Here is a 24,728-nt window from a genome sequence, read left to right on the forward strand (position 1 = left end):
GCACTAACTATGGAACGTATTTGTCAATGAACTGCATATCTAGTAACAGTAAAATCTATTTGGTTCAAAGCAAGTGGAAGTAGTGAGGCTATTATTAGATACTGTCTCAATGGGACCATTGTTGAGATTATGAAAGCATTCCTTAGCTATATTTAAGAACCTTATACATATGGTTTATGTCATATTTGAGTCAGAATCCAAAGTTTAGGTGGTCCTCAGTTCTGAAAATGCCAAGGATTAAACCTGCATGAAATCAGCATGAGGATCAGGGGGTGTTTCATTAAGCTGTAGTTGAGGGTCAAGAAATGCCAAGTGAGAGGAAGAATGAACAGCCGTAGCCGTTGGACGACAGACTGTGAATTCTGAGTAGCAATGGCTTTTCAGGATTTGGGGCAGAGTTCCTTCCCCTCCATTTCTATCTGATCTTTTCCATATTGGAAATGTCAAACAGTAAATCTGGGACTTTCTAGGCACAGAGTAGAGGGGTTACCACTGACTGATAGTGCTTTCAAGCTATCAGGCAACTTCGACAGAGTTCATGGGTAGGAGGGATAGTTTAAGAAAATAGATAGATTTTTGTTGGATACTGTCTTTGGTTGACTCAGACCAATGGTCCAGATAACCTAAGCCCTGTTAGATGCAGATGCCAAGATAGAAATCTGGGACAAAGCATGTGTTCTGGGATTGTGCTAAAGGTCCTCCCCCATCCCTAATGCTTGCTCATTCATAATTTACTTTGGTTTCTCCCATTCCCGCTCTGTCGTTACAAAAAATATAAGGAGAGAGAGAGAATGAGAGAGAGGGAGAATGAGAAACCTCTACAGGAAGTACTAAAGAAAGTTCCTCTTCATACAAAATTAATGTATGGGATTTGTTACCAGAAAATGTGGTGAGGCCTTTTAAAAGGAATTAGAAAAACCCACAGAGATGACTATTGATGGCAATTAAGTAATTAAGATTATATAGAGCCTCCAGACTGAAAGAATTGTTATCCTACCAGACGGTTCCTAAGCAGCCCCTTGGCCCTTGTGGGAAGTAGAGCCTGGACAAATGGGGCTTAGGCTAGGAATGGGCAGTCTGTTGATGTCAAAGGAGCTTTCTGGACTTTTTGGTGGGGTTGAAGGTTGAGAAAGGGTAGATCTCCATCATATATGTGGGCAGGGAGAATTTGGTAGGCTTCGGTTTCCTTTTTTTAAAACTGTAACATCCCTATGTTAGGGCTTTTACTACATCGTTTTGTGTTTTTTCCACCTTGAAAGGACAGCAAACTATGTTACCAGGTTTTAGCAATCATGGACTGTAGAGGATCCAGTGGTGGCCAAACAGATACTTTGGGATGGGGGGCATACACAGTCTCAGGCCCACAGGTTTTCCTTAGACCAAAGGATAATTATTTAACATATATTAAATTGTCATGCATCTTAATGATGCTGGAAACATCTGTAATGAGAGAGCTGAGCTTTTCTTCTGGAGATTGGGTAAATCCCTGACGTTTGCTGGCATTAACTCAGCAGGAGGAAGAAGAACAGAATTTCCATCCCTCTCCCCACCCATTCCTAAACTGTTATTTTAATTGTCCCATCCCATTAAAACTGGTAATTGATCTGTGCCAGCTTCAAGACTGATCTAGGTCAGTGAAGTCTGGGGCCATGGCAGATGGTGGTTCCTGCAGATCCCCAGTTTGTTATGGCCCATTGGATCTTCCCTCTTATGCCAATATCAGTTTCCACGACAGCTTGGATGAAACAGGATGGGCGTCTCTGTTCCTTCCCTTTGCTTTTGGAGATACGACAAAACCTGAAGCCTCGGAGCGCCTCCACGTAGGTTTAGTTACATCTTCAAATCACAGGAGGACAACTTTACTTGGGGACTACCAGTTGTTCATTATTTCAGCCCCTGAGGGTCCCCAGAGATGATACTTCAGGCTTTTTTTTTTGGTTGGGATAGTGAGTGGCGTGCAAAAGATTTTGCATCATTTTGGCAAGGGGCAGAAAATTATGCTACTGAAAAGGTGGTTTTGCTGCTGCATTTTGGCATCACGTGGCCACACTTGAGCTGTGGGATATTTACTCTGAAGCAAATGGTCCCTTCCTCATTAAAAAAAAAAAAAAAAGCCAAACCTTTTATAGTATTTCCAGGGTCAAAAAATATTTTCTCCAAGACGGAGGATCTTTTCCTTGATAATATCCTTTCACAAATAGGCAAGGATTCTTATTGTGACAAGGGTCTGCAAATGAGGGAAGATTCCCAGTTCCATGTATTTTTTTTTTTTTTTTTACTTTTTTGTTACTTCATCTGCATTAATTTTCTGCGGTTTTACGCCACTTCGAACTAAAAATATAGCAAAACCACTTAAGATGGCTGCAAGCCATAAATAAATAAATAAGGTATCTTCTTTGTTGCTTTAAACACAAGCTCACCTATCATTGTACCGTGACTGCCAGCAATGAAGCGTTAGCCTTTTTGTCCACTCTTAGTTCTTCAGAAAATTCAGGGAAAAGGAACTTTTCCCGGGTAAGCGATGCCCTCTTCTGGTGAAAAACAAGCTTCCTAGCAAATGGAAATTCAGGAGACCGGGAATTGCCTGCACTGAGGTCAATCTGCGGGTCGTTATTTGTTGCGTTTGGCTGATGAAGGGACCAAAGTTTATTACATATAATGGAGCTGTTAAGAATGCAGTGAGATTTTTGACATTAAGATGGAAGCTTTGTTGATGGAAATGTCATGAGTGAGAAAAAAAATGTGACCCTTCTGTTGTTGGTGCATTTAATGGTATAACCCAGTGTTTCTCAACCTTGGCCGCTTTCAGATGGGTGGACTTCAACTCCCAGAGTTCCCCAGCCAGCCTTGAAGTCCACCCATCTGAAAGCGGCCAAGGTTGAGAAACACTGGCATAATCTAACCCACTAGGAGAATGGCCAATTTATTTTCAAGGGAGGAGTGTTGGACAGTTATTTAAAGACTCCTTCCAGGTATTAGCAATTGCACGAGTCTCTCTTTCATGCCAGACAGACCGCTTTAATGTTATGCCACATGCAGAAAATCCCAGAACAGGTACTGGAATTGTGGCTTGATTCATGGTTCTGCTGTTCTTTCGTGCAATTTTTATACCTTCTTTTATGTGACAGGGACAGGCTCTTTTTCATATTTTAATGGCTTCTGGGCTTTGGAATAGACTTACTTGGATCGCCCCACTTTTTAACACAGGAGGCTACTCCGAATATTGGAAAATCAACCTAGATATATTTCACGACACGCTTTTAAGAGTTTTGTTAAATGCCGCCTCAGATAAGACAACCAAAAGAGTTCCTTGGATGATTAAAATTGCCTGCGTTGAGATCAAACTGCAGGTACTTACTTGGTTGCATTTGGCTGATGAAGGGACAAAAATGTATGCCCTAAATCTGTACTATAAAGATATCGTAGAATTTAAAATTATTTTGGGAAGTGCATCACTAAAGGTAATTCTGGATAGGAGCTATTCCATCTTTCTGCATCTTATTTAAGCATGTCAGAAAATGCAAAAATTAGTTTTTGTCTTTCTCCTGTACAAATCCCAGAGATGGATTACTGGACTATTCAGTTTGGGGGAGTTGTGAAGTATTCAAAAGAATATAGGCCTGAATTGAGAAGCAATGTGCATCAAGGAACAGGGTCAAAGCATAGCATTATGCACAGGGTTTGCTTATTTAGTGCTTAATGTGTAAGGTTGGCCTTGGGTGTATTGTGGTTTATACTTAACTATGGTTATTCTGCAATCATGTATTTATTTTTTTTCCATCTGTCATCTTACAGATTATAATTTCATGTCTTTGGCTGTCTATCATGTGGTCCTTGGGCAACTCTGGTTTATCCAATAAACAACATTACAATAGAGGGACGGGTTAAACAATAATCATTACTTAAGTGGAGTGTGAATCACAAAGAAATCAAATGGGAACCTGTGGAAATAAGTCATTTATTTTGGACAATATTGATTTTAAAACAAGTTAATATAGGGAATCTACAATATCCATCCTCTACAAACATCTATGTTGTGTTTAAGTAAAAAAAAAAAAAAAAAAAAAAGTTGTTCTCAGGAATGTGTACAACAGAAAATGGTACGCATTTAAAGTTGCCAGGAGTGGTAACATACATTTGTCAAACTCTGCTTATCTTAGAAGAGAACTGCAGCCATCTAGGACAACTATTTATTTATTTCATTATTAGTTCAGGCGTTCTCTCAAGTCAGGAACTTCGGTTTAGGAACCCAGTGATGCTGGGCGGATCTTGACTGAGCAGCTGTGAAAAGAAGAACAGGAAGTGAAGCAAGATGGCTACCTTTCCCCATTTTTTAACTCACGAGGTCCTCCAAATGGGAACTGGCTGGCTTTAGGGGATGGTGCTGTTAAGTTACTTTGAAAGGACCAACACTCATCAAGAGATGAGGGGGAAAAAAAACATTTTTCAGCTAACTACTGCAGTCCAGAACATTGTAGCTAGGATAAAACAGCTCTTCCCTTTCTACATCCATGCTTTTCTTATAGCCCATACGTCTTCCTTTCCTCTTGGGTGGGGTATGAGGGCTGGGAACCCAGTGGGCTTTCTTCCAGTCTCATTTCAACTGGCAAGATACAAAGATGGGAAAAGTATATGTGCTAACTAGGCTCACGTACTAGCTAAGCCACAAGGGGATCTACTGTTTGAATCCAGCCGAGCTTATTGCTCAGCATGATGGTGAACCCAGCCATGAAGGCTTATTCAACCAACCATGACTGAATGTGAGGTGTGAATCCAGCCACAGAGTTGAAGACAGTCACACCTGGGAAGTCTGATAAGGAAGGCTTAAAATCAACACATTTGCTACCACGTTACACCTGAACAAATTCCCTGCTTTTAAACCTTTTCAGATATACTGCCAAGCTCTTGGTAACACGTCAACATAGAACCCTGACCAACATCCACAATTCTCTCCTGTATTACTTCGTCTGAAACAGGAGCTGCTAAAAAACATCTATATATCTGTTATCTCTTGGTATAGGTATCAGAAAAGCACTCTAGTCTGGCTTGTAACTGAAGCTTCCCTTAGTTAGTTGTTACAAAGAAAGGTCTGAAGTTCAGAACCTTGCAATGACTTGAGAGAAAGTTCAGAAACACAGAAGCCCCTGAAGACTGAATAATGTGCATCAGGTCAGGGCCAAAACATCATAGATACAGCAAACTTTAAATGATGTTTGATAGAGGCTTTGCAAAGAAAAGAAAACAGTGGGGATATCTCCAGAGACATGTCACAGAGCAGAGGAGACCAAGATCAGTGTTTATTTTGGGGGGGAGGGGGGAGAGAAAAGGAGGCAAAAACTACCATGAGTTGGGCTACGATGCATTCAAAAACATTTGGAGGATAAAGGTTTTGTAGACTGTTTTTAGGGAAGGGGGTTTATTTTTTTACGCTATGTTATGATTAGTTCAAAACCAGTTGGCGTTCAAAATCCTTCCTAGTCAAGTGATGGACATTTGAATCCAGGCCCGGCCTGCTGTCCGTGTTACTGCACAGCCCCAGACTGAAACAAATTGGTGAAACGGCCATTAAAAGAACAAAACCAACTGCCTTCAGACTTAGGCATGAAGCACCACCCAGAGGTGCTCATCTCTCACCTGGTGTAGGCAGCAGGCCAGGTCTGCCCCCAAGCAACGGCCGCTTTGCGGGCAGATGTGGAGACGGAGCTAGGTGGATTGGTCTTTTGACAGTCTTTATAAGAAGGGGCGGAGGCTTGCCCTTTGGGCCAGCCAACGATGCTGTAAAGAGAGAACAGAAACAGAGTTTTGGGTATATGATAGCTGGCAGTATCAACATACAAGATGCAATGCAAAGTTATACCCAAAAGGTAGGGAAAACACACTTTCCAAACAGAACAGCAGCATCCACCTGTTACAACATGTTTTATGAAGCCACCAAGTCACCTTGTTGTTATCTCTGATAACCCTGATAATGGACTTTTGCTGACCAGGTCTGAAAAACCAGGCTTCAGAGATTTGTTTACTGACAAGAGATGAGCTATGGGAAGAAGAGATCCTTTGTTGTACTTTAAGAGATGGTGATAAGTTACTAAAATTGTTTCTACTTGTTATGAAGGGAGACGTCATTTCTTTTTATATCTTTTTTCCTTTCCTTTCCTATATTCTTATTTCTTCTTTTCTGCACTTTCTATTTTTTCTTTTTATTCTTTTATTTGTTTTAGTTTGTATTGGTCCTTATTTTTTTAATTGTAATGTTCAATAAAATATATATAAAAGAAACCACCAAGTCACCTTAAAGGGAGAAGGACATCAAAGATGGCGCTAACCTACTTCCCTTCTTCTGGATTCTAAGACCCCTTGTGTGAAACCACTGTAATGCAGGACTCACACACTCCTTACAAGCAGCTGCAGACAGTAGTTTGGCTGAAGCATTCCACATCAACAGAAGTGGCCAGAGTACTTCAGCCCCATTTAGAGCTGGTTAAGGGCTCTGACCCAAATAAACAAAGGTGTGTCCTTTGGTTGCATAATACTTCCATGTTAACTTTACATAATTAAGTGCAGTTCTGGTCATTTGAAATCTATACACATCCAAGTGGAATCGAGAACACGCCCCGAGACCTGAGTCTTAAGACCACTGTAACTCCATCCAGTACAAGTAAAATCTCTATTTCTTAATCAGTCATTTGATTGACTAGGAATACATCTGCCGAGATCAAATTTCAATTGGTTTGTTCTCAACCAACCCATTACTGATTGGGAATCCTTGTGTTTAGCTGAATGCTATCAAGATACTGGCAACACTGAAGCTCTAGAAGACCTCTCCTAGCGATTTCATAAATATGTTAAACCACGTTGGATAAGTGAAATCCTTAAGGATATTACAGCTGTGGCATCAAACAAGACTTCCCATGAACCACCTTCTGAGATCACAACTGCTATTACCTGGGGTAGCCCTGTATTTTGATTGACTAACCCATGCTAGCTAGGTTGAAGAATCAAGACCTCTAGTGTAAAAGCTCCCAGTTCAATCTACCCAAGGGTGGAAAAATGCCTGTTCTAACTTTGCCCCTCTGTGCTAAGGACTCTGACTCACCTCATTCAACTGGACTTCTAAACTTTGGCTGGTCTTTTGACTACGTGCTAAAACTAAATCCTCTGAATTTAACAGCAAATTAAATCCTATTTTGAACTCTGAACTTGATCTTGACAGTATTCCTTCTATCGTAAATATCTCAATATATTCCTGACCTTGGCCTGTTTGACTACACTCTTTGATTTAGTTAGCCTGGAACAGGTTATCTAAATATCTAGACAAGAATAAACTAGAATATATCAATAAAAGTAAACAATCTTCCAGCGTGGACCTTACCTTAAATATTAAGTATGTCATTTCACTTTGCGACTACAGGTAGCACCCAGTTTAAGAATGAGTTCCGTTCCCAAGGTCTGTCCTTCAGTCGAATTTGTATGTAAGCTGGAACAGCATTATTATAGAATACTGTACAAGTAGTATTGTGTAATGAACTTGAACCATTGGGTATTTAACTCGGATTTTGCTACAACGGGCTCCATTCTTAACTATGGGTCTGTAACCCGGGGATTCTTAACTCAGGCCCTAATGTATAGAGACATGTATGGCTGGTCCAAAGCTTTGGTCTCTTCTTGACTTCTGATTAACTATTCACATGTGTACTTTCCCCTGCTTTGATATCAATCAAAATAACCTTTACCAACCTGGAGTGGGAAGAAGGGCCCCCAACGGTCTTTCACCCAACAAAGCTGGTTTAGGTGAAGGTACAGCAGACTGGCCTAATACGGGAGTTCGGCCAGGGGTCGGTAGGAGTGGTGGTGGTTTGCTCAGCGTCTGGGGGAGAGTGCTACTACTTGGCCTGACGCTTGGATACACAGCATCTTCACCCGCAGCCGCTAAAGCATTGGTTTCTGCAACAAAGCCTGGATGAGCAGAACCCAAAGTTAGCAAGGAAACAGAACCGATTAGCAAAACACTCAACGTACTGACAGCAAAGAAGGCAGCCTCGCTGCTTCTCGTAACACCCTTTCTTCCTCTGCCTGTTCGTTTGTGCAGGGAAATATTTAGGAAATTTTAAGGATGTGGGAAAGTCATTTATAGCGGTCAGAGAATGGATTTGAAGTCGTAAGTTGGCAGGTTTTGGGTTTTTATAATATAAAGTGGTTGGGGGCCTGCTTTTTCGCGAGCGTTAAAATTTTCACTTCTCCTAATTATACATCGTAATGGGCTTTTGCCATGCGAAATGCGACTGTTATCAGATGACAGTACAGTGAACAAGGGGAGTGGTTACTCTTTATTATGACAGCAGGACAAAAGCAACATTTGGGGCCGCGAGTGGGGCTTGTCAACAGGGTGCTTCGTGGTCCCCCAAAGTGGGAAGAGGCTTTCCTTCCCAGAGCCACCGCTGGCGGACAATATTTTTGCCCTTTTATCATGAAGAGCATTATATCCCATGCAATAATGGCATTTCTCCCCTCTGCCCTATGCACAGGGATGACAGGCTCCCTCCTCACAAGGAAGAAAATGATTTGAAAAGGTAAAGAAAAGACAAATAATAAGGAATTTGGGATAAGGATGAGCTGTGTACATATATCTAGAGTGAAATACAGACACCCCTGTAGATCCATCTGACATCACCACCCCATGTCCTAGAGGAAGAAGCATTACCCACAGATAGTGGGTTACAAAGCTGGAAGCGCACGGAACAGCCCTTCTCAATGAAGTCTCATTTTAAGAAACGTCTGCATTCATGCATGAAGTGTGATTTTTCAGGTCTGGGGGAGGGCGGTGCATTAACTTTCACACTGGGTATTTTCTGATTTTTACACCGAATGTACCCAAGAGGTTGTTTTGAACTTGTGGGTGGCATTTAGAAGCTATGTTGAGGAAGAGATGGGGAAAACATGAATACCTTCAAGCTTATTTCTCCTGGTCTTCAGGTAGTCACTTATTGAGTTCAATTCTTCCACATATAAATGTTTTCCCTCACTTAACAGAAAGAGGAGGTGTCTAATGCCTAGAGGCACATGGTAACTCTCATAGAGCTGTCGCTCTAGGTAGTCATCCGCCAGATCAGCTGCTCTGTGGGAAATCTCTGTGCGCTGCTGTTGTTCATGCTCAGCAAAAATTTTCTCAAACTCTTTAGCTATCAGAGCCAGGGCATCCTCCATGGGCATATTACGGTGTACTACGGAGAAGAGAGACACCTTGCTTTTTAAAAAGTTACATCCAGACAAAACCAAACACAAAACTGCTGTGTCCTTGTACCATTCTGATTGGGAAGCCAAAAGCTAACTTTTGACTCAGTATCAATTTCTTTGAACTTTTAATTGAATGTTGTACGCCCATGATTCAACACCAACATGTTCATTTCTATTAAGTGTAATGGGTGTTTCAGTAATGTGCCTCTTTGTGTGTTGAATTAATTTCATATTGGGAATAGTTTTATAAAGCCACATCTGAAAAGAGGAACAGAGTTAAGAAATGACTGAAATTGTAATGTTCTTTTTAAATCCAGGAAAAATACCTACTACCACAGTCTGTTTTATTGGTTCAGAGAAGATCAATTTTGGATGAAATACATTTTGCTAGGTGTGGAAGTGATTTACAACTATGAGTTCTTAATAAATGTAAATATATTTTACTTCTCTTCATTCGGCATATTCAGCCATGTCTTGAAGAGGTTAGCTTTGATGCGTTTTAATATGATGCATGTTGAGGAATGGATCTAAAGAGCATTTTCTGAATGGGGATCAGTTCTTAATGAAGCTAAACTTACTTTTGATAGTCTGATGAAGCATGATTACGGTGCATGAGGAAAGTGCTACATTAGATGGTTCAACAAGAACACAAAATGGGGAACCATCATTTTTAACTTCTTGGAGGGCACGTGTAAGACCTGATTCAGAAGTAAGGTATATCATTTCCACCACAAGGCCATGATCCTGCAACCGATGGCCTATGGCTGTTGAATATTCCCTTGAAGGAAAAAACAAAAAACAAAGAAGCAGGTTATTTTACAAGTAATTCAAAAAATATATATTAGTGCCGGTGTCCTAGTCACGGTCATTTTGTGTGCAAGAAGAAAACTCAAAAATACTCAATGAGATATATTAACAGTGTGCCTTTGGAATTCCGCTGAGCCACCTGAAAAGGGGTCTTGTTTTATGAAATGTAGGTTTAAGCAGTCATAGACCATCCAAGTATACAGAGAAGAAGCTCAATGCGAGCCAGACATTTCCCAACTGTAGGGCTTACAGAAAAGGGAAGGTTAAATTTTTAGCAAAAGAGGAGGGTTGGTTGGGTCATACAGCGTTGTAGTTTTTATAATTTTAGGTTTTGACTTCTGCATACAGTGATGTTCATCAATCTGGTAACCTCCAGATATGACTCTCAGAGCTGATCACTGGCCATGCTGATTGGGGATTCTAGTGGCTGTGACTTCAATAGATCTGGAGAGTGGCAGATTGAGAAAAGCAGGCCTATACATCTATATTTACTTATTGTGGGGTAAGGGGTTTTTGGCTGAGCTTCCTTAGTGGGAAACACAGATTTTTCCACAATGCCAAACTGACTGGTGAAGTCCGTGTTTATATAAATGCTCCACATAAGTCAAGCTCTGTGGGATTCTGGACTGGGGCTACATGGACTTAGCCTTGCAAGCACTTTGCAGTAATTGAATTGCATAAAGATATAGAATATTTTGAGTTGCTTCCATTTCAATGATAATTGCAAGGGACCCTCAGGTGTGTATCAGCGAGAAACAGTTTAGCGCTTGTGAATATTTGGTTAACATACTTAAGTGAGACTGTTGCATGTAACGTGATCTCTAGAATTGCGCATGTGGAAAGTTATTTAATAATGGCAATTAGGACTCTCAAGGAATAGCCAAATACAAGTCTTTTTTCTTCAGATTTAAAACAGATTTGTTTAAAAGTAAACAGATATGAAGCAGAAAATATTACACTGCAAAGCAATTTTTAAAAATGAACACCTTATTATGATTTTACATATTATTTTTAACGTACTGGCACTTTTACAGAATTGCGTAATTCAACTAGGCTTCTATTATGGGTCATTCCATGCTATTTCTGGACAGGAACTCGATTCTGAGGCTGCAATTTTACTTTATAGAAAATTATATGGGCATGGATGCCCCAAATTATCTAATTAGATGACATGGAACGGCAGTCAACAACCTCAAGGAATTGGCAATTTTACCATGGTTAGGCTAGGTTTCATAGCAATTTTGTATGCCATGTTTTAATAGGCCCTTCAGGAATAATAATGACGTAATTACTGCAATATACAAAGTACTCCACATTGTGTTCAATAAGTTGAAGTCTTTTACCAAACCCAAAGATTTATTCTCAAAATTTATTCTAGAATATAAGAATATTTTAAAGATTTGCATTAAAATCTCATCTGCCTCTAAAGATATGAACCCATGAGACTAATATTATGGACAAATATTTAGGGGTGGTGGTCACAGAACCAGAAAGAAAGGTGGCCAAAGGTTCAGGGCTCTGAAGACTGCACGAAAACGTCTAGCATGAGATGAATGATCAACGCCTCCAGTTTATCTAGCAGGTTGCTTATGACAAGGGCAAACAGATGAAAGGCAGAAATATACCTGACCTTCCCACCTTGACTGGATGGGAAACTGGAAGAGATAACGGAAATATTTCACTAAAAAAAAAAATAAATCAGGCTCCAGATATCATTTTAGCAATGTGGTATCAAGGTAAAATGTAAGCAGTCCCATCACTAAGCCACAGTACGCTACACTCGATGAGAATGATCCATCAAAATTACAGTGACAATTAATTTAGCAAAGACGTACAACAACGATACTTGAATAGAGACTGTAACTGTTTTTATTGCTGATAATGTGCTTGGTGTTACGGGGAGGACCGGAGAATACCTTTTAAAGGGAATATTTAAAGGGAATAAAGACAGACGTCCTGGTTAACAGTGATACTACAAGAATCAGAGGGGAATGACCAGGTGAGAAAAACCTAATCAAAGCATGTGGAACTCTCAAAAGTTCCAAGCTAAGCCAAGGTAGAGCTGACAAGTGTTTTTAAATTAGAAAATCTTCAAGGAAAAAGAAATTCCTCAGAGGAAAATCCCATTAAAGACGCTAAGCGTTTTGTGTGAAAATCTGCAAAGATGGATTTGTTTCAGGAATTGCATAAGAGAAATAAACGTTATTTTAAGCAGCAAGACGAAATGTGGAATTTATGACCTGCAGTGAAATTTATGGCATTCAAAGTTGACTGAGAGGAATGTGGAAGTGATGACACCTCATGGATGGAAAAATCTCAGAACCCCCAAATTGCTAATTATTACAGATATCCATAGCCTGAAATCTAGATGACGCTTTTTCAGCTGGCTTCATTTAGTGACAGAGCTTAACACAAATTCTCACCTAAAAAAAAGCTTACCCACACTACATTACGTTGATATTTAAGTTATATTTGGGCAACGAAGGATAAGGGGCCACATTAAATACGGTTTTTAAAAATGTCAAATGATCACCCATCCATACAGGCATCTATAATATTTCATAGGCAAAAAGGAGAGACGAATCTTACTTTAAATGGACGTAGATGTGCATGAGAACTGCAGTTGAGTGGTAAAATCTGAAGCTACTATCATAAATATTTACCATGTCCCTTTTAAAGAGATCTCCCTATTAAGTAAAACGTACATATAGGAGTCAGTATTAAACTTGTTACAATACTGCAAGAGCTACAACTACACTAGTTAAGTCGTAGTCCTACCAAATGCAACAGGAACGAGGACCAAGCTACAAGGGACAGGGGGAAACCAAAATATTTTATTGCAGATTAGTCCCATTCATGGGAAGCAGGAGCCAAAGATGGAGTATAAAGGGTCTGAAGCGGGTGTGAGTAGCGGGTACTGAGCCCCTTTTCCTGCTATTTTAATTTTTATTCCACTCTCAAGAGACTTATTCTGGGACGGTTCTAATACCATGAATCTGTTTATGAGAAAAATGTGGCCGGGGGGGGCAGAATGCACTCTGTCCCTTTCCTATCATTCTGTCCTTTTCTCCATGCAAATGATGGTGCTACATTTAGACATGCAGTTCTGCTGCTCAGTCATGCAGTGCAGACACGTAGCACCATTGCTGTTTTCTATCACTTCAGGAACAAAATCAGAAAGTGAGATCTCTAAAAAGAGCTAACCGTCTGCTAAAAGTGAAATTAAACATGGAACCATTCGTTCAAGGTTCGGTAAGCATCAGTAAGCGCATCTTAAAAAAAAAAAAAGAAAGACCTACGCTTGATCCTTGCTGATGGAAACGATGACGCAGTCTGAAGGTCTGTCTCTGTTATATTCCTTCTCTATCTGCTGGTAAAACTGCAAGTACAACTTATCGCGATGAACATCCTTGGTGTAGCCGTCCTCTAAAGATATAATGAGATATGTTGAGGGAAATAAAATAAAATAAAATAAAATAAAATAAAATAAAATAAAATAAAATAAAATAAAATAAAATAAAATAAAATAAAATAAAATAAAAAATGCTAGTGTCAAAGCAGCAGTGAAGCTTAAGGCAAAGGCTCCTTCTTCAGTTAGATATGGCAAATTCAGCATATGGGCAGAATTCAGGACTGGATTACAGGTGTCTTGGCTGAACAACTTCAGCGGCAGGTTCCCATGTTGACAAAGACAGTTAACAGCCAGCTTTAAGCTTCCTTGTCATCCGTGAAAAGACTAATCTCCCTGTTGGAAGGCTGTATTAGGGATAAATTGGTTCTAAATGGAAATAGTTCAGTTGCTGAAATTTTTGTAGCTCTACCCCTTTCGTTTCAATAAATCTTACTAAAGAAAACGCTGTTGTGATTTTTGCTTGGAAATAAATATTTCTGGTATTTCTTCAGCTGCCAGCTGGACTGAAATGCAAAACTGAAGTGAAAGGCATTTCTGGGAGTGAGGGGATTCCTACTGCAGCTTTATTTCAAGTAACTCTTACCTTTCTGGGAGTATTGATATCTCTCATAATTATCTTCACTCTCTGTTGATGGATGATACTGCTGCCCAAAGAGCTCTTCAAAGCTTCAAACCAAAAACACACAAGAACAAATTTATCTCCTGCTTAAACAAAACTTCAACAAAATACCGCAGCCCTCATTCTTCCCATGCAAGTTATGAGCCATTTAGGGAAAATGGAACTTGGCAGACAAGGGTACGGCAAGGTGAGTAGCTGACTGTTATTACAGAAATTATAATAGTTTGAAATCTGAACTAGAGTAAACCTTGAACCCTACCGCCTAAGCTGAAAATTGCAAGGGTGTGTGTTTCCAATTGGAAATGTACTAGTGTGTAAAGCAGAATGATATGACATCAAATATCTGACCCTTTTTAACTATAAATGTTAAAAACTGAATTACAGATAGTCCTCGCTTAATAACCACAGTTGGGACCTGCAACTCCGTCACTAAGTGATATGATTAAGTGAAACATCACATGACCGCACAGGACTTATGTCACTTCTGCTGCGCTTGTTAAGTGAATTACTGCAGGTCATTAAGCAAGACATCATGTGACTGTGACTTCTGATTCTACTGTCAGCTTCTCCACTGACTCTGCTTGTTGGAAGCCAGTTGCGAATTGTGCAAATGGCGATCACGTGACTGTGGAATGCTGTGAGGGTCTTAAACGTCCGCTGGTTGCGAAGTGCTCAAATGTCAATCACATGACTGTGGGGATGTTGCAACAGTTGTAAATGTGAAGACTGGTCATAAATTTACTTTTTCAACGCCGTCATAATTTCAAACAGTCACTAAACAGGGCAGTCATTAAGTGAAGTCTATCTGTACTGATCCTCTGCCTGCAATGTATGTGCTTTGTCTTGAACTCTGCTCTCTGCAGTTCAAAGCTGTTGCAAATCTAAGTAAAGGACATAAGAAACCATCTTGTATATTTAACACTGGGCACCACATATACAGGACCTTACTTTTATTGAAACTGGCACAAGAGGGAAAAAACATCTTTAGCTGCACAAGTGACGAGAACTGGCTTTATGTCAAAGAAGGCATAAGACTGCATTGTTTCAGGCATACAGGATAAATTATCATTTGGTAATGATCATTCGGTTCGATCTGTTATTATCTGACTTGCGCTGTTACTTCAGGTTATAACTGAAGTAAGTATTGAAGGGAATAAGAACCTTCTCACCTGTTGCCATCTTCATAGTCCTTTGAATAACCGTCCGGGGGAGAGTAAGAGCTCTTCTGAATGGATTTATATGGATTTATGCTAGAAGGAGCAAAAAATGCATGTTAAGGATTGCCAAAAGAATTTGAGTGTAATAAACTTTTAAACAATACAGAGACAAGGTGACAATGGCAAATTCTTCTCAGGGAATTTGGAATCTGATTCTAGACTTTGCAGAATAAGATCCGAAACATCTGCTATCTAGCACGACACTGATGGGAGACATCAGAAACAGCTCTTTTTGTCAATTCAGTGTTAACAAAGATCCCAGCAATGAAAAGAAGACTTCCTTTCTTTTTTCCCCATTCCAATTTCAGCAAGTCCCTAGAGCAGTGTTCCTCAGCCTGGGCAGCTTGAAGATGTGTGGACTTCAACTCCCAGAATTCTGGGAGTTGAAGTCCACACATCTTCAAGCTGCCCAGGTTGAGAAACACTGTCCTACAGAGTTGGGACAACATGAGAGCATGCAACAACGCTGCCTGGAAGATCTGTCTGTCATTACAGGCAATCCTATCAGAAGGAATATGACAAATGGGGTATCAGGGGAACAAGGGCATGACATGAAGTGACACATATTACAAGGAATATATATCACAGCCTTCGCAAGAAATATCATGCTGTTATGGGCAGATCCGGCTTTTAATCAAGAGCAGGTACGAAAACATAACATAATTACGTACTCCAGAAGTCGAGGAATCCATCCTGGTCTCTGCCTGGACCCAAAAAGAAGAGGAGAAAAAGTCAATTAATTCATACTGAAGTTAAAAGCAGTAAATGCTGTTAAAAGTACTGATTTTCTCCAAACGTAGAACATATCTCAAAAGGTTTTAAGGCAGAATATACTTGGGCATACTGAGATGAATCCATAAGTATTCATGCTGTCACTTGATGGCTAGCTGCCATTTCTGAGGGTCTTTTTGGGCAGACCCTTGTAGGTCACACTGCAATAATCTAAATGGAAGGTGACCAAGGCATGAGTGACCATCAGCAGGGCCTCCTGATCAAGAAATGGGCACAGTTGGTGCCCAAGGTGTAACTATGCAAAGGCCTATTCTAGCAACAGCTGTCACCTGCTCTTCAAGTGGGAGCCAGGAGACATGGAAGACCCCCAAATTGTGCACCAGTTCCATCTGAGGCAGTGCAACCCCATCCAGAGCCAATGATGGAAAAATCTCCAAATCTGGGAGTCCTAAAATCTACAGATACTTGATCTTGCTAGGGTTGAGCCTAAGCCTGTATTTCCCCATCCAGGCCACCACAGCCTCCAGACACTGAGAAGGAACTTTGAAGGTTAGCCAAGGATTGAGATATGAAGCTGAGTATCATCAGCATACTAATACCTGACCCTGTGCCATTGGATGACCTCACCCAGTGGTTTTATGTAGATGTTAAACAGAAATGGGGAGAGGTTAGAGAGCAGTGTTTCTCAACCCTGGCAACTTAAAGACCTGTGGACTTCAACTCTCAGAATTCCCTGGCTGGCTGGGGAATTCTGGGAGTTGAAGTCCACATGTCTTCAAGATGCCAAGGTTGAAAAACACTGCGTTAGAGCAGGGGTTTAGAGCTAGACTTCTTCCCCCCCACCAACACTGAACAGAACCAACTCCGAGAGGAGTACCACTGCTAACCCTATGACCGAGTCCAAAAGGATACCATGATCAGTTGTACTACAAGCTGCTGAGAGATCAAGGAGGGCCATGCTGGTCCTGCCAGAGATCACCCGCAAGCACTATCAATGCAATCTCAGTACTATACCTGGCTCTGAAACCTGACCGAAAGGGATCCATATATAGTAGATAAAGCTATAGGGGCCTCAAGGAACTTTCCCAAAGGTTCCAAGTTTAACAAACTAAAAGCTGATCTCTTTAGTAAAGAAATCCTTAGATCCATTCTCTTTATAATACGGTCACATCAATTAAAAAATGAAAATCTTTTAATATATGAAAGTTCAGAAGCCCTTTAAGAAACAAAGGAACTTCAGAAATGCCTTTTGCAATACTGAGTGGAAAAAATACTAAAAACCCCATGTTTTTCACATGTAGGTGAACACAAGACAGAAGAAATGCTACAATTATTATAAATTCTCTGCTGTCTTCTCTGTCACAGTGCCAGCCCTCTGGAACGAGGTTCCCCGAGATCCGGACGGCTCCCTCCCTTTGGTGTTCCAAAGAGCCATGAAGACCTGGCTATTCTCCCAGGACTTAGGCTAAGGTGGTTGGTGCCCCTTTGTTGGAGGTCAGTTGCTGGTGAGATGTTTTGGGGTTTGCTGGCTTCGCCATTTGCTCTTCTTCCTTTTCTTTGCGTCTGATTTTGTTGTTGTTTGCTTTTGCTAATTGTTTTTATATTGCTTTGGTGTATGGTGAGCCACCCAAACTCATTTGGAGTCCGGTGGCCTCAAATCAAATCAAAATAAGTAAGATACTAGACTTGCAAAGGCTTAAGAAAGGGCCTCTTTTTAAACCATGCTGCATGCATTAAAAGAAAAAGAAAAAGCTGGAGTGCTATGATGAAAATTGCAGGATGCAATTAATGTTAATTAATTGTAATTTAATTCCCTTAAACCAAATGCTGAGTAGTATTTTTAAAATCTAGAAGTCGTGGAATAGATAGGGAAGATTCTGCTCTGCCAAGCTTTCCCTTCTTTCAGATGAGCTAAAGAATCTAATTATTCTAAACATTTTGCTTAAGCTGCTGGCTTTGGACCCACCGAGATACAGAGAGAGAAGCCAATCAAAAAAACCCAAACCAGCTGGCAGATGTACCGTCTGGAAAGATCTGTCAAGGAGCAAAGGCAGCATAAGGACAACAGCTGCCTGGTCTTGCCTCATTTACTGTTAACTATTTCTTAGGCGCAGATAAAACTGAATTCAGTTACACCGATTAACTATGAATACGAGATGCAGCACATTAAACCCTTTAGCAAGATCTGAAGTGCGGAGTGCCTACGAATATGCAAGCATGAAGCCCAAGGAGCCGAAAAGATTGGGCTCATTATAGTCTGACACTCTGTCGTGGCACTAAGTACAGCAATCAGTTTCAATTTCTTCCCCTCAAAAAAATTCATTTCTGTTATCATTGGTGTGGAAACATCCTAGACCAGACATCCTATGTGAACTGGGATGAACTAGCAGCATACTCAAGCAACCAGAAGATAAGGTGGGAAAATTCCCATCTCTAATAACCAGTTTGGCTGAGGAATATCCCACGAGGACAACCATCACTTGCGAAAGATCAAGGCGAAGCATCGATAGATAGCTGCTCTTCCAGAAAAACTGTCTATTTAAGGGACTCTTTATAAAGAACTCCCTCATCTACTAAGATACAGTGCATCTTTGACCCGCCAGTTGCTATCAGCTAGCCATGCAAGTGACGCTTAGCTCCTTAAAATAAGAATGTTGTTCGTGGCTCTCAGCAAATCCTATACAGTACAGTGAGTACTTTTCCTCATCATCACAAGTTTGTTCCCTCTGCCTCATATGTTTCTTGCTAGGGGAGGAATCTCCTCTTTAAAAGTTTGCTTGCCCTACTCATCCCACTTGAATTACAGCACTGCAAGAAACAGAACTCTGTGCAAAGTTCCTGTTTAATACCAACACGGATCATCACCGCAACTAAGTGGGTTTGAATTAAAGCAACATGTAGGGTTGGCGTACACTTTTCATGCAGTGCATGAAACTAATCAATTGTGACTTAAACCACATCAAGAAACAAATCCTACTCAGACCCCCTTAGCATGTAACATCTATTTTTCAAAATTATGGTATGAAAATTTCAGTGGGGCATGTTGCAGACCCCACTGGTCAAGGAATTTCGACTGGTGGGATCTAGGCAGAGGGTCTTTTCTGCTGTGGCCCCCACCCTATGGAACAATCTGCCTCCCGAGGTTCAGTGTGCCCCCACTCTCATGGCCTTCAGGAAAGGGGTGAAATCCTGGCTGTGCCAGAAGGCCTGGGGGCAGGATGAGGGCCCTCACCAGTGGAGGTGGCTTATGGGGTGATTGACCTTGCCGCCCCCCCCGTCATCTTGAATGTTTTTAGTATTTATGTACAGGGTTTGTTGTTTAGATTTGATTTTTAATGGATTATTTATTTAACTATTTACGGGGGTATTTTTAATTGATGGGGTTTCTGATTTTAATTGTGAGCCGCCCAGAGTCACCTGTTGGGGGGAGATGGGCGGCATACAAATTTAACGATCGATAGATAGATAGATAGATAGATAGATAGATAGATAGATAGATAGATAGATAGATAGGCAGGCAGGCAGGCAGGCAGGCAGGCAGGCAGGCAGGCAGGCAGGCAGGCAGGCAGGCAGGCAGTCATCATAGACCCCCGGTCATTTCTGTGAAGCCGGGAAGCTTGGCATGCAAATGTTTCAGGTTCAATCTTTGCCATTTCCAGAAAGTCTGGGAAAAAGACACTAGTCTGAAAACTAAACAGCTGCTGCCCATCAGCATAAACAACGATCTGATTTAATGAGGCAGCCGGATTAATTGCCTAGGTGGCAATATTGCTTTGAAATGGTTTCTCTGCCTAACATTTTGATGGTATTATTTATTGCATTTACATCTCACCTGTTCTACAGAAGCTCAAGGCAGCTCACAGAGAGTCTCTTCTAACTTTATCTCAAAAACAATTCTTTGAGAACTCTTGAATTTGAGAGTCACTGGCTTAAAATACTCAGTGAGTTCTGTCAGTTCTGCAATGTTCTGCGGCTAAGGTTTTGTTGTGGGTAATGAACAGAACACACACCCCAGTCACACTTGGGTTAGTAATAATTTCCTCTCTATAAACGTAAGAAAAAACAAATGGCTGGGCATGTACATATTGGCAAACCAGAATTCCTGGATAATCTTGGTATACTGAAAACAGCATTAATCCAGAGCACGTGCTGTGCCTGCTTCACTGTTTCTGTGCTTCCACAAATGGGAAAGGTATAACCCAAGTATCCCCATTTTACAGCTGAACTGGAGTCCGGGTTGAAAAACAGAAATGTAAGCTAAGCGTTGGTGCTATATTGGAAATACGAGCTCACTTGGGGACAAGAAGCCCAGAATCATTTGCTGAGACGGGCAACCATACAAATTGAATAAATAAATAAGCAAACAAACTAGGATGCTGGCTTAGAGGGGACGCACAATTTCCTGTCTTAGGCATTTATTCACATGAACAGAAAAACAAACAAGGAACAAATACACCACACATAGGCACACAGATAGTTTATGCTAAGTGGGATTAGCTGTGAATATGAACAAGCCATTAGCAGCAAATGTAACCACCGACCATAACAAAGAAGGAAACCAGGATATAATGCAAATTTAAAATGCTACATTTCACACATAATTCTTAATGATTTAGTGAGATTATATCTTATATTATTAAATGCAAAGGTCAATGTATTTAGTTCAACAGTATCCAACAAGCATAGGTTACAATATTTTTAAATGAAAAGATAATTAAGCCTCTAAACTGAATGTTAAAAAAAAAAAAAAGTATTACAATGCATTAAAATCTTTCCACTACAAAAATGTGGATCTGAGATTGTAACATTTAAAAAAAGACTATAAGAAAAAGAACACAGATCATTCTATTTTTACCTTTTTTCAGGATCAGGTGTTTGTGCTTGATCTGTGGTTGCTTTGACCCATGAGGACATTTTAGCCTCTAAATTAAAAGAGAAGTCTTGTTATGAAAAACAATCGCTTACAAAATATTTCCAGAACAAAATTTACATCTGACAACTTTCACAATGATAAGCCACTTAAGTTGTTTTTTTCCAAATTATTACTGCATTATGAAAAAGAAAAAAGTAGAAATGTTCAAGAGTCCCTTAAAAATTTTGCTTTGCTTCATGAAATTAACATGTTCATTGGCTACATATACTTAAACACTTTCCCATAATTGCCCTTATGTTGTTATGGTAGAATGCCAAAATAGCAACAGAGTACGGGGTTAAATGGACTTGTCCACAATTAACATTTTTTACAAGAAAAAATTTCCCACAGGAGATATAAGAAATATGGTGTCTTCCAGATATTTTACACTACCATTTCTCCATTTCTTTGTCTGGGCCATAAAGTCTAAAACATCTGGGGGACATCAGGTAGAATTCTCCATTCCTGTTCTGCCATTTTTTGTTTTTGTATCAGGTTATTAATTTTTGAGAACATAATTACAAGGCTGATGTGACAGGCTAATATATTTTTGTATTTCCCTTTGGTGTATCACTAGCTTGATTTATTTGGAAAGGTTGTTTGCTCTGCTCAAAAGCATCACATGATCTCCTGTAGGTTACAGTAGACTCCAAAATAGGAGAACGTGCAACAAACTTAAGTTTCTTTTTGTAGAGCTCAGATAAAGAATGACACCCTACAGTTTCCATCACAATAGAAACATTACAAACTCATTCTGTTTCTCTGGAGAATTCTGCCTCAACAATATATGTAATTATAGACTATCTGTTCAACATCATTATATATACTAGTGGAAAATACAATGAAGTACAAATAAAGATGATCACAGTGAGAATATTTTGGAGGTTTTGCAAAATCAGATGAGGCACAGGCGCGTAATACAATCCCATCAAATAAATCAATAAAGGCAGACTAGGATGAAAATCGGGGGATGGGAGTGGGAATCACTGATCCTCAAGCTGAGTCTTTACCAATTTATACTTTTCCATGTGAGCATGTGAGAACCTCCAGACATGCAGATTACAACTTACTGGGAACAAAATACAGCTGTTCTAAATCTCTCCCAACGTTTTCTGGGAAAGAACTAACCAATGACTGTAAATTCCTCATTTCTGGGGATGAAAAAATATCCAAAGTGTCTATCTTATGTAAGGTACAGAGATCCCTTGGCTGTAGGTAACAAGAGATATCAAGAATGCAGAGAATTACAGTTGTTTCACTTGGTAACAAAGCCAAAGACAAATTCAGGATCATCTGGGGTTGGGAGGAAACGCATCCACAAATGAAAGCCCAGGAAAGATGTAATGCCATTCTTCTCCTGTGTCAAATGTTAGCATTGCACAGCTAAACTTGGTCCGCTTAGTAGAAAAAATAGCAATTCCTAGGCTCTGTTCACACAACACAGTTACCTATGTTTAACTTAAGTCATGGCTTACTGAATGATCCCAGTTTTCTGTGTTCATAGAGCACATGGTACCATGTAGCGCAGACTAAGCTTGCAGAAGACACTAGGCTAAAACAGGGGTGAGTAGCTTGTGGTTCAGTGGGGTGCAGACTCAGCCATTTTGCCCTGGACTGTGGCGGAAAGCTGTGGGGAATCAGCTTTCATTTAAGCTTTAAATGCCTACCGGGTTGTTGTGAGGACAAGGCAGGGCCTGGGGGTGGGGGATGAGGTAATGAAACCACCTATGCCATCTTTTGCAACTTTGGAAGGAAGGGCGGGAAAGATACTGGATAATGATAACAATAATAAACACAGCACGTGCTACTGCTGCATCGCTATGGATCGCATGTACGAGCACCTCTGCGCTCTGCCTGTGTTTACAGAAATAAAGCCGTAACTCTGCTGTTTACTTCCATCTATGCCCGGCTATCAGCTGGAATAAATTGAAATCGCTTCCATCAATCTACCTTGCATATTTGTGATGTCTACTTACTGATGCAGAGTAAATAAATAAAAATAAGTAAACCCATACAAAGACAAATTAAGTAAACACATACCAGGATACATGAAGGAAATCCAAACAAAGATAAATCAAGGAAATCCATACAAAGATTAATCAAGGAAATAAACACAAGGAAAAACGAAGCAAACAAATACAAAAATAAGCGAAGCAAACACAAAGATAAGTGAAGTAAACACATACAAGAATAAATTAAGGAAATGTGTACACTACGAAAATAAATTAAGGAAAGGAACACAAAGGCAAATTAAGCCAACCAATGCAAAGATAAACTGACTAAATAAATGCAAAGATAAATGAAGTAAATAAATAGGAAGTTAAATCTTTACCGTTTAGACCTGTCGGTCTATAGCGGAAAGACTAAAGTTCGAGATCTTCATCGAGGAATTAAAACAAAAAAAAAGGCCTCTCTGTCGTTTTTTGCATTTATAGGTAGCCCTTACCATATATATATATATATATATAATATGAAAATAATATATATGTACACACACATACATACATATATACATATACACACACACACACATACACACGGTCAATAAATATAGCCACGGAGAGGCCTCCTCCCTTCTCCGTCCATCCGCGGCCGGCTCCCGCCAACCGCCCACCCACACGCGGCCCCTTCTCACCCTCACCCTCACCCACCCGCGCGCGCCTGCGCGGACCCCTCGCCCCGGCCGCCCTCCCAGCTGCTCACCCGCTCGGGCCCCAAGGCGCCCCTTCGCCCCGAGAGGCCGGTCCTCGCTCTCCCCGCGGAGCGGCGGCGAGCCGGAGGAGGGGCGGGCGCAGGGCGGAGCGTGGCGGCGGCAGGGCAGGAAGAGGCAGCCGCTCCCGCCGCTCCCGGCTCCTCCTCTTCCGGGAACGGCCGAGTCTCGCCCCCAGCGCCCCCAGCGGCCTGGCGGGGCCTAGCAGGCCGGTGCGATTTCCAAGGCAACGGCGGCGCCGAGGCCTACGAGGCGCCCGAGGCGGCGGGCCTCACGGGGCGGGGGAGGCCGCGCTGGGCCGCTGAAACGCGGGGGGGGGATCGCGATCTCGGGGCGTCCAGAGGGGTGGTTCGCCCAGCCCTGGTTTGGTCCGTGACACGCTGCGACCGAATCAGGGAAGCTAAAAGGGGGTTGGCCGGTTGGCGGCCCAGCAGGTTGGACGAAACCGGGCCAGGGGATAATTGGACCGGCCGTGGATTAATTAGCTACTTGAGGTGCGAACGGTGCCGCCAAGTCGATCCTCCTGCTAGACTCGAAGGAAAGGAGGGATACCTGCCGCCATTCCGAAAGGATTGGACTCTATTTCCCAACAGGCTTAGCCAGTGGGCGGCGATGAGAATGCCGGGAGTTGTAGTTGAACCGCCAGGCTTCCTCCACCTGGAGGGTTCCCTGGAAGTGGAACGGTGTAGACCCGTATCCCGTGGAAATTAGGCTTCCCTGGGGTCGTGGGGATGTGTATGAGGGCTCGCGGGTCTGGGCTGCAGAAATCCTGGCTTCCACATTTAGTTTTGGAAGACCCAAGCTGGGGAGGGTTGAAGTTGCAGGGCTTGGCAGGAGAAAAGAGACTTTTACAGCAGTAAAAAATGGTGCAGATTGTAGCTGGGCGCCGTTGCGCATAACGGTATTACTTCAAAGCATCACCTTTCCTAAGTTTATTAGGAATAATGGACCGATTTGGAAGATCTACCCGTTCCTATTTCTGGGGGCTTGGAATTTTAACACTAAGAAATAAGTGTAAGCCCCTAGAAAGGTGATTTTTAAAAATCCCAGTGTAAGTAAATTGCAATTTCCTTCCCAGGTATGGTAAT

At 41.2% G+C, this 24,728-nt stretch overlaps 1 protein-coding gene across 1 annotated transcript; it reads right to left on the minus strand.

The window, feature by feature from the left end:
* Positions 1 to 4,045: 4,045 nt before the first annotated feature.
* Positions 4,046 to 23,787, minus strand: LOC103066482 (uncharacterized). The gene is made up of 11 exons (XM_088136115.1): positions 23,634 to 23,787; positions 20,874 to 20,940; positions 15,958 to 15,990; positions 15,239 to 15,319; positions 14,034 to 14,116; positions 13,338 to 13,464; positions 9,810 to 10,009; positions 8,943 to 9,218; positions 7,735 to 7,953; positions 5,635 to 5,775; positions 4,046 to 4,281 (listed from the first exon to the last, which is right to left on the minus strand). Exons 2-11 carry the CDS (start codon positions 20,930 to 20,932, stop codon positions 4,223 to 4,225), a joined length of 1,278 nt encoding a protein of 425 aa, XP_087992241.1. The 5' UTR covers positions 20,933 to 20,940; positions 23,634 to 23,787; the 3' UTR covers positions 4,046 to 4,222.
* Positions 23,788 to 24,728: the final 941 nt, after the last annotated feature.

The sequence above is a fragment of the Python bivittatus genome, unplaced genomic scaffold (genome assembly GCF_059951505.1).
Source record: "Python bivittatus isolate LINGU-HERP-01145 unplaced genomic scaffold, Pbiv_v1 ctg000190_np1212, whole genome shotgun sequence".
NCBI classification, from domain to species: domain Eukaryota; kingdom Metazoa; phylum Chordata; class Lepidosauria; order Squamata; family Pythonidae; genus Python; species Python bivittatus.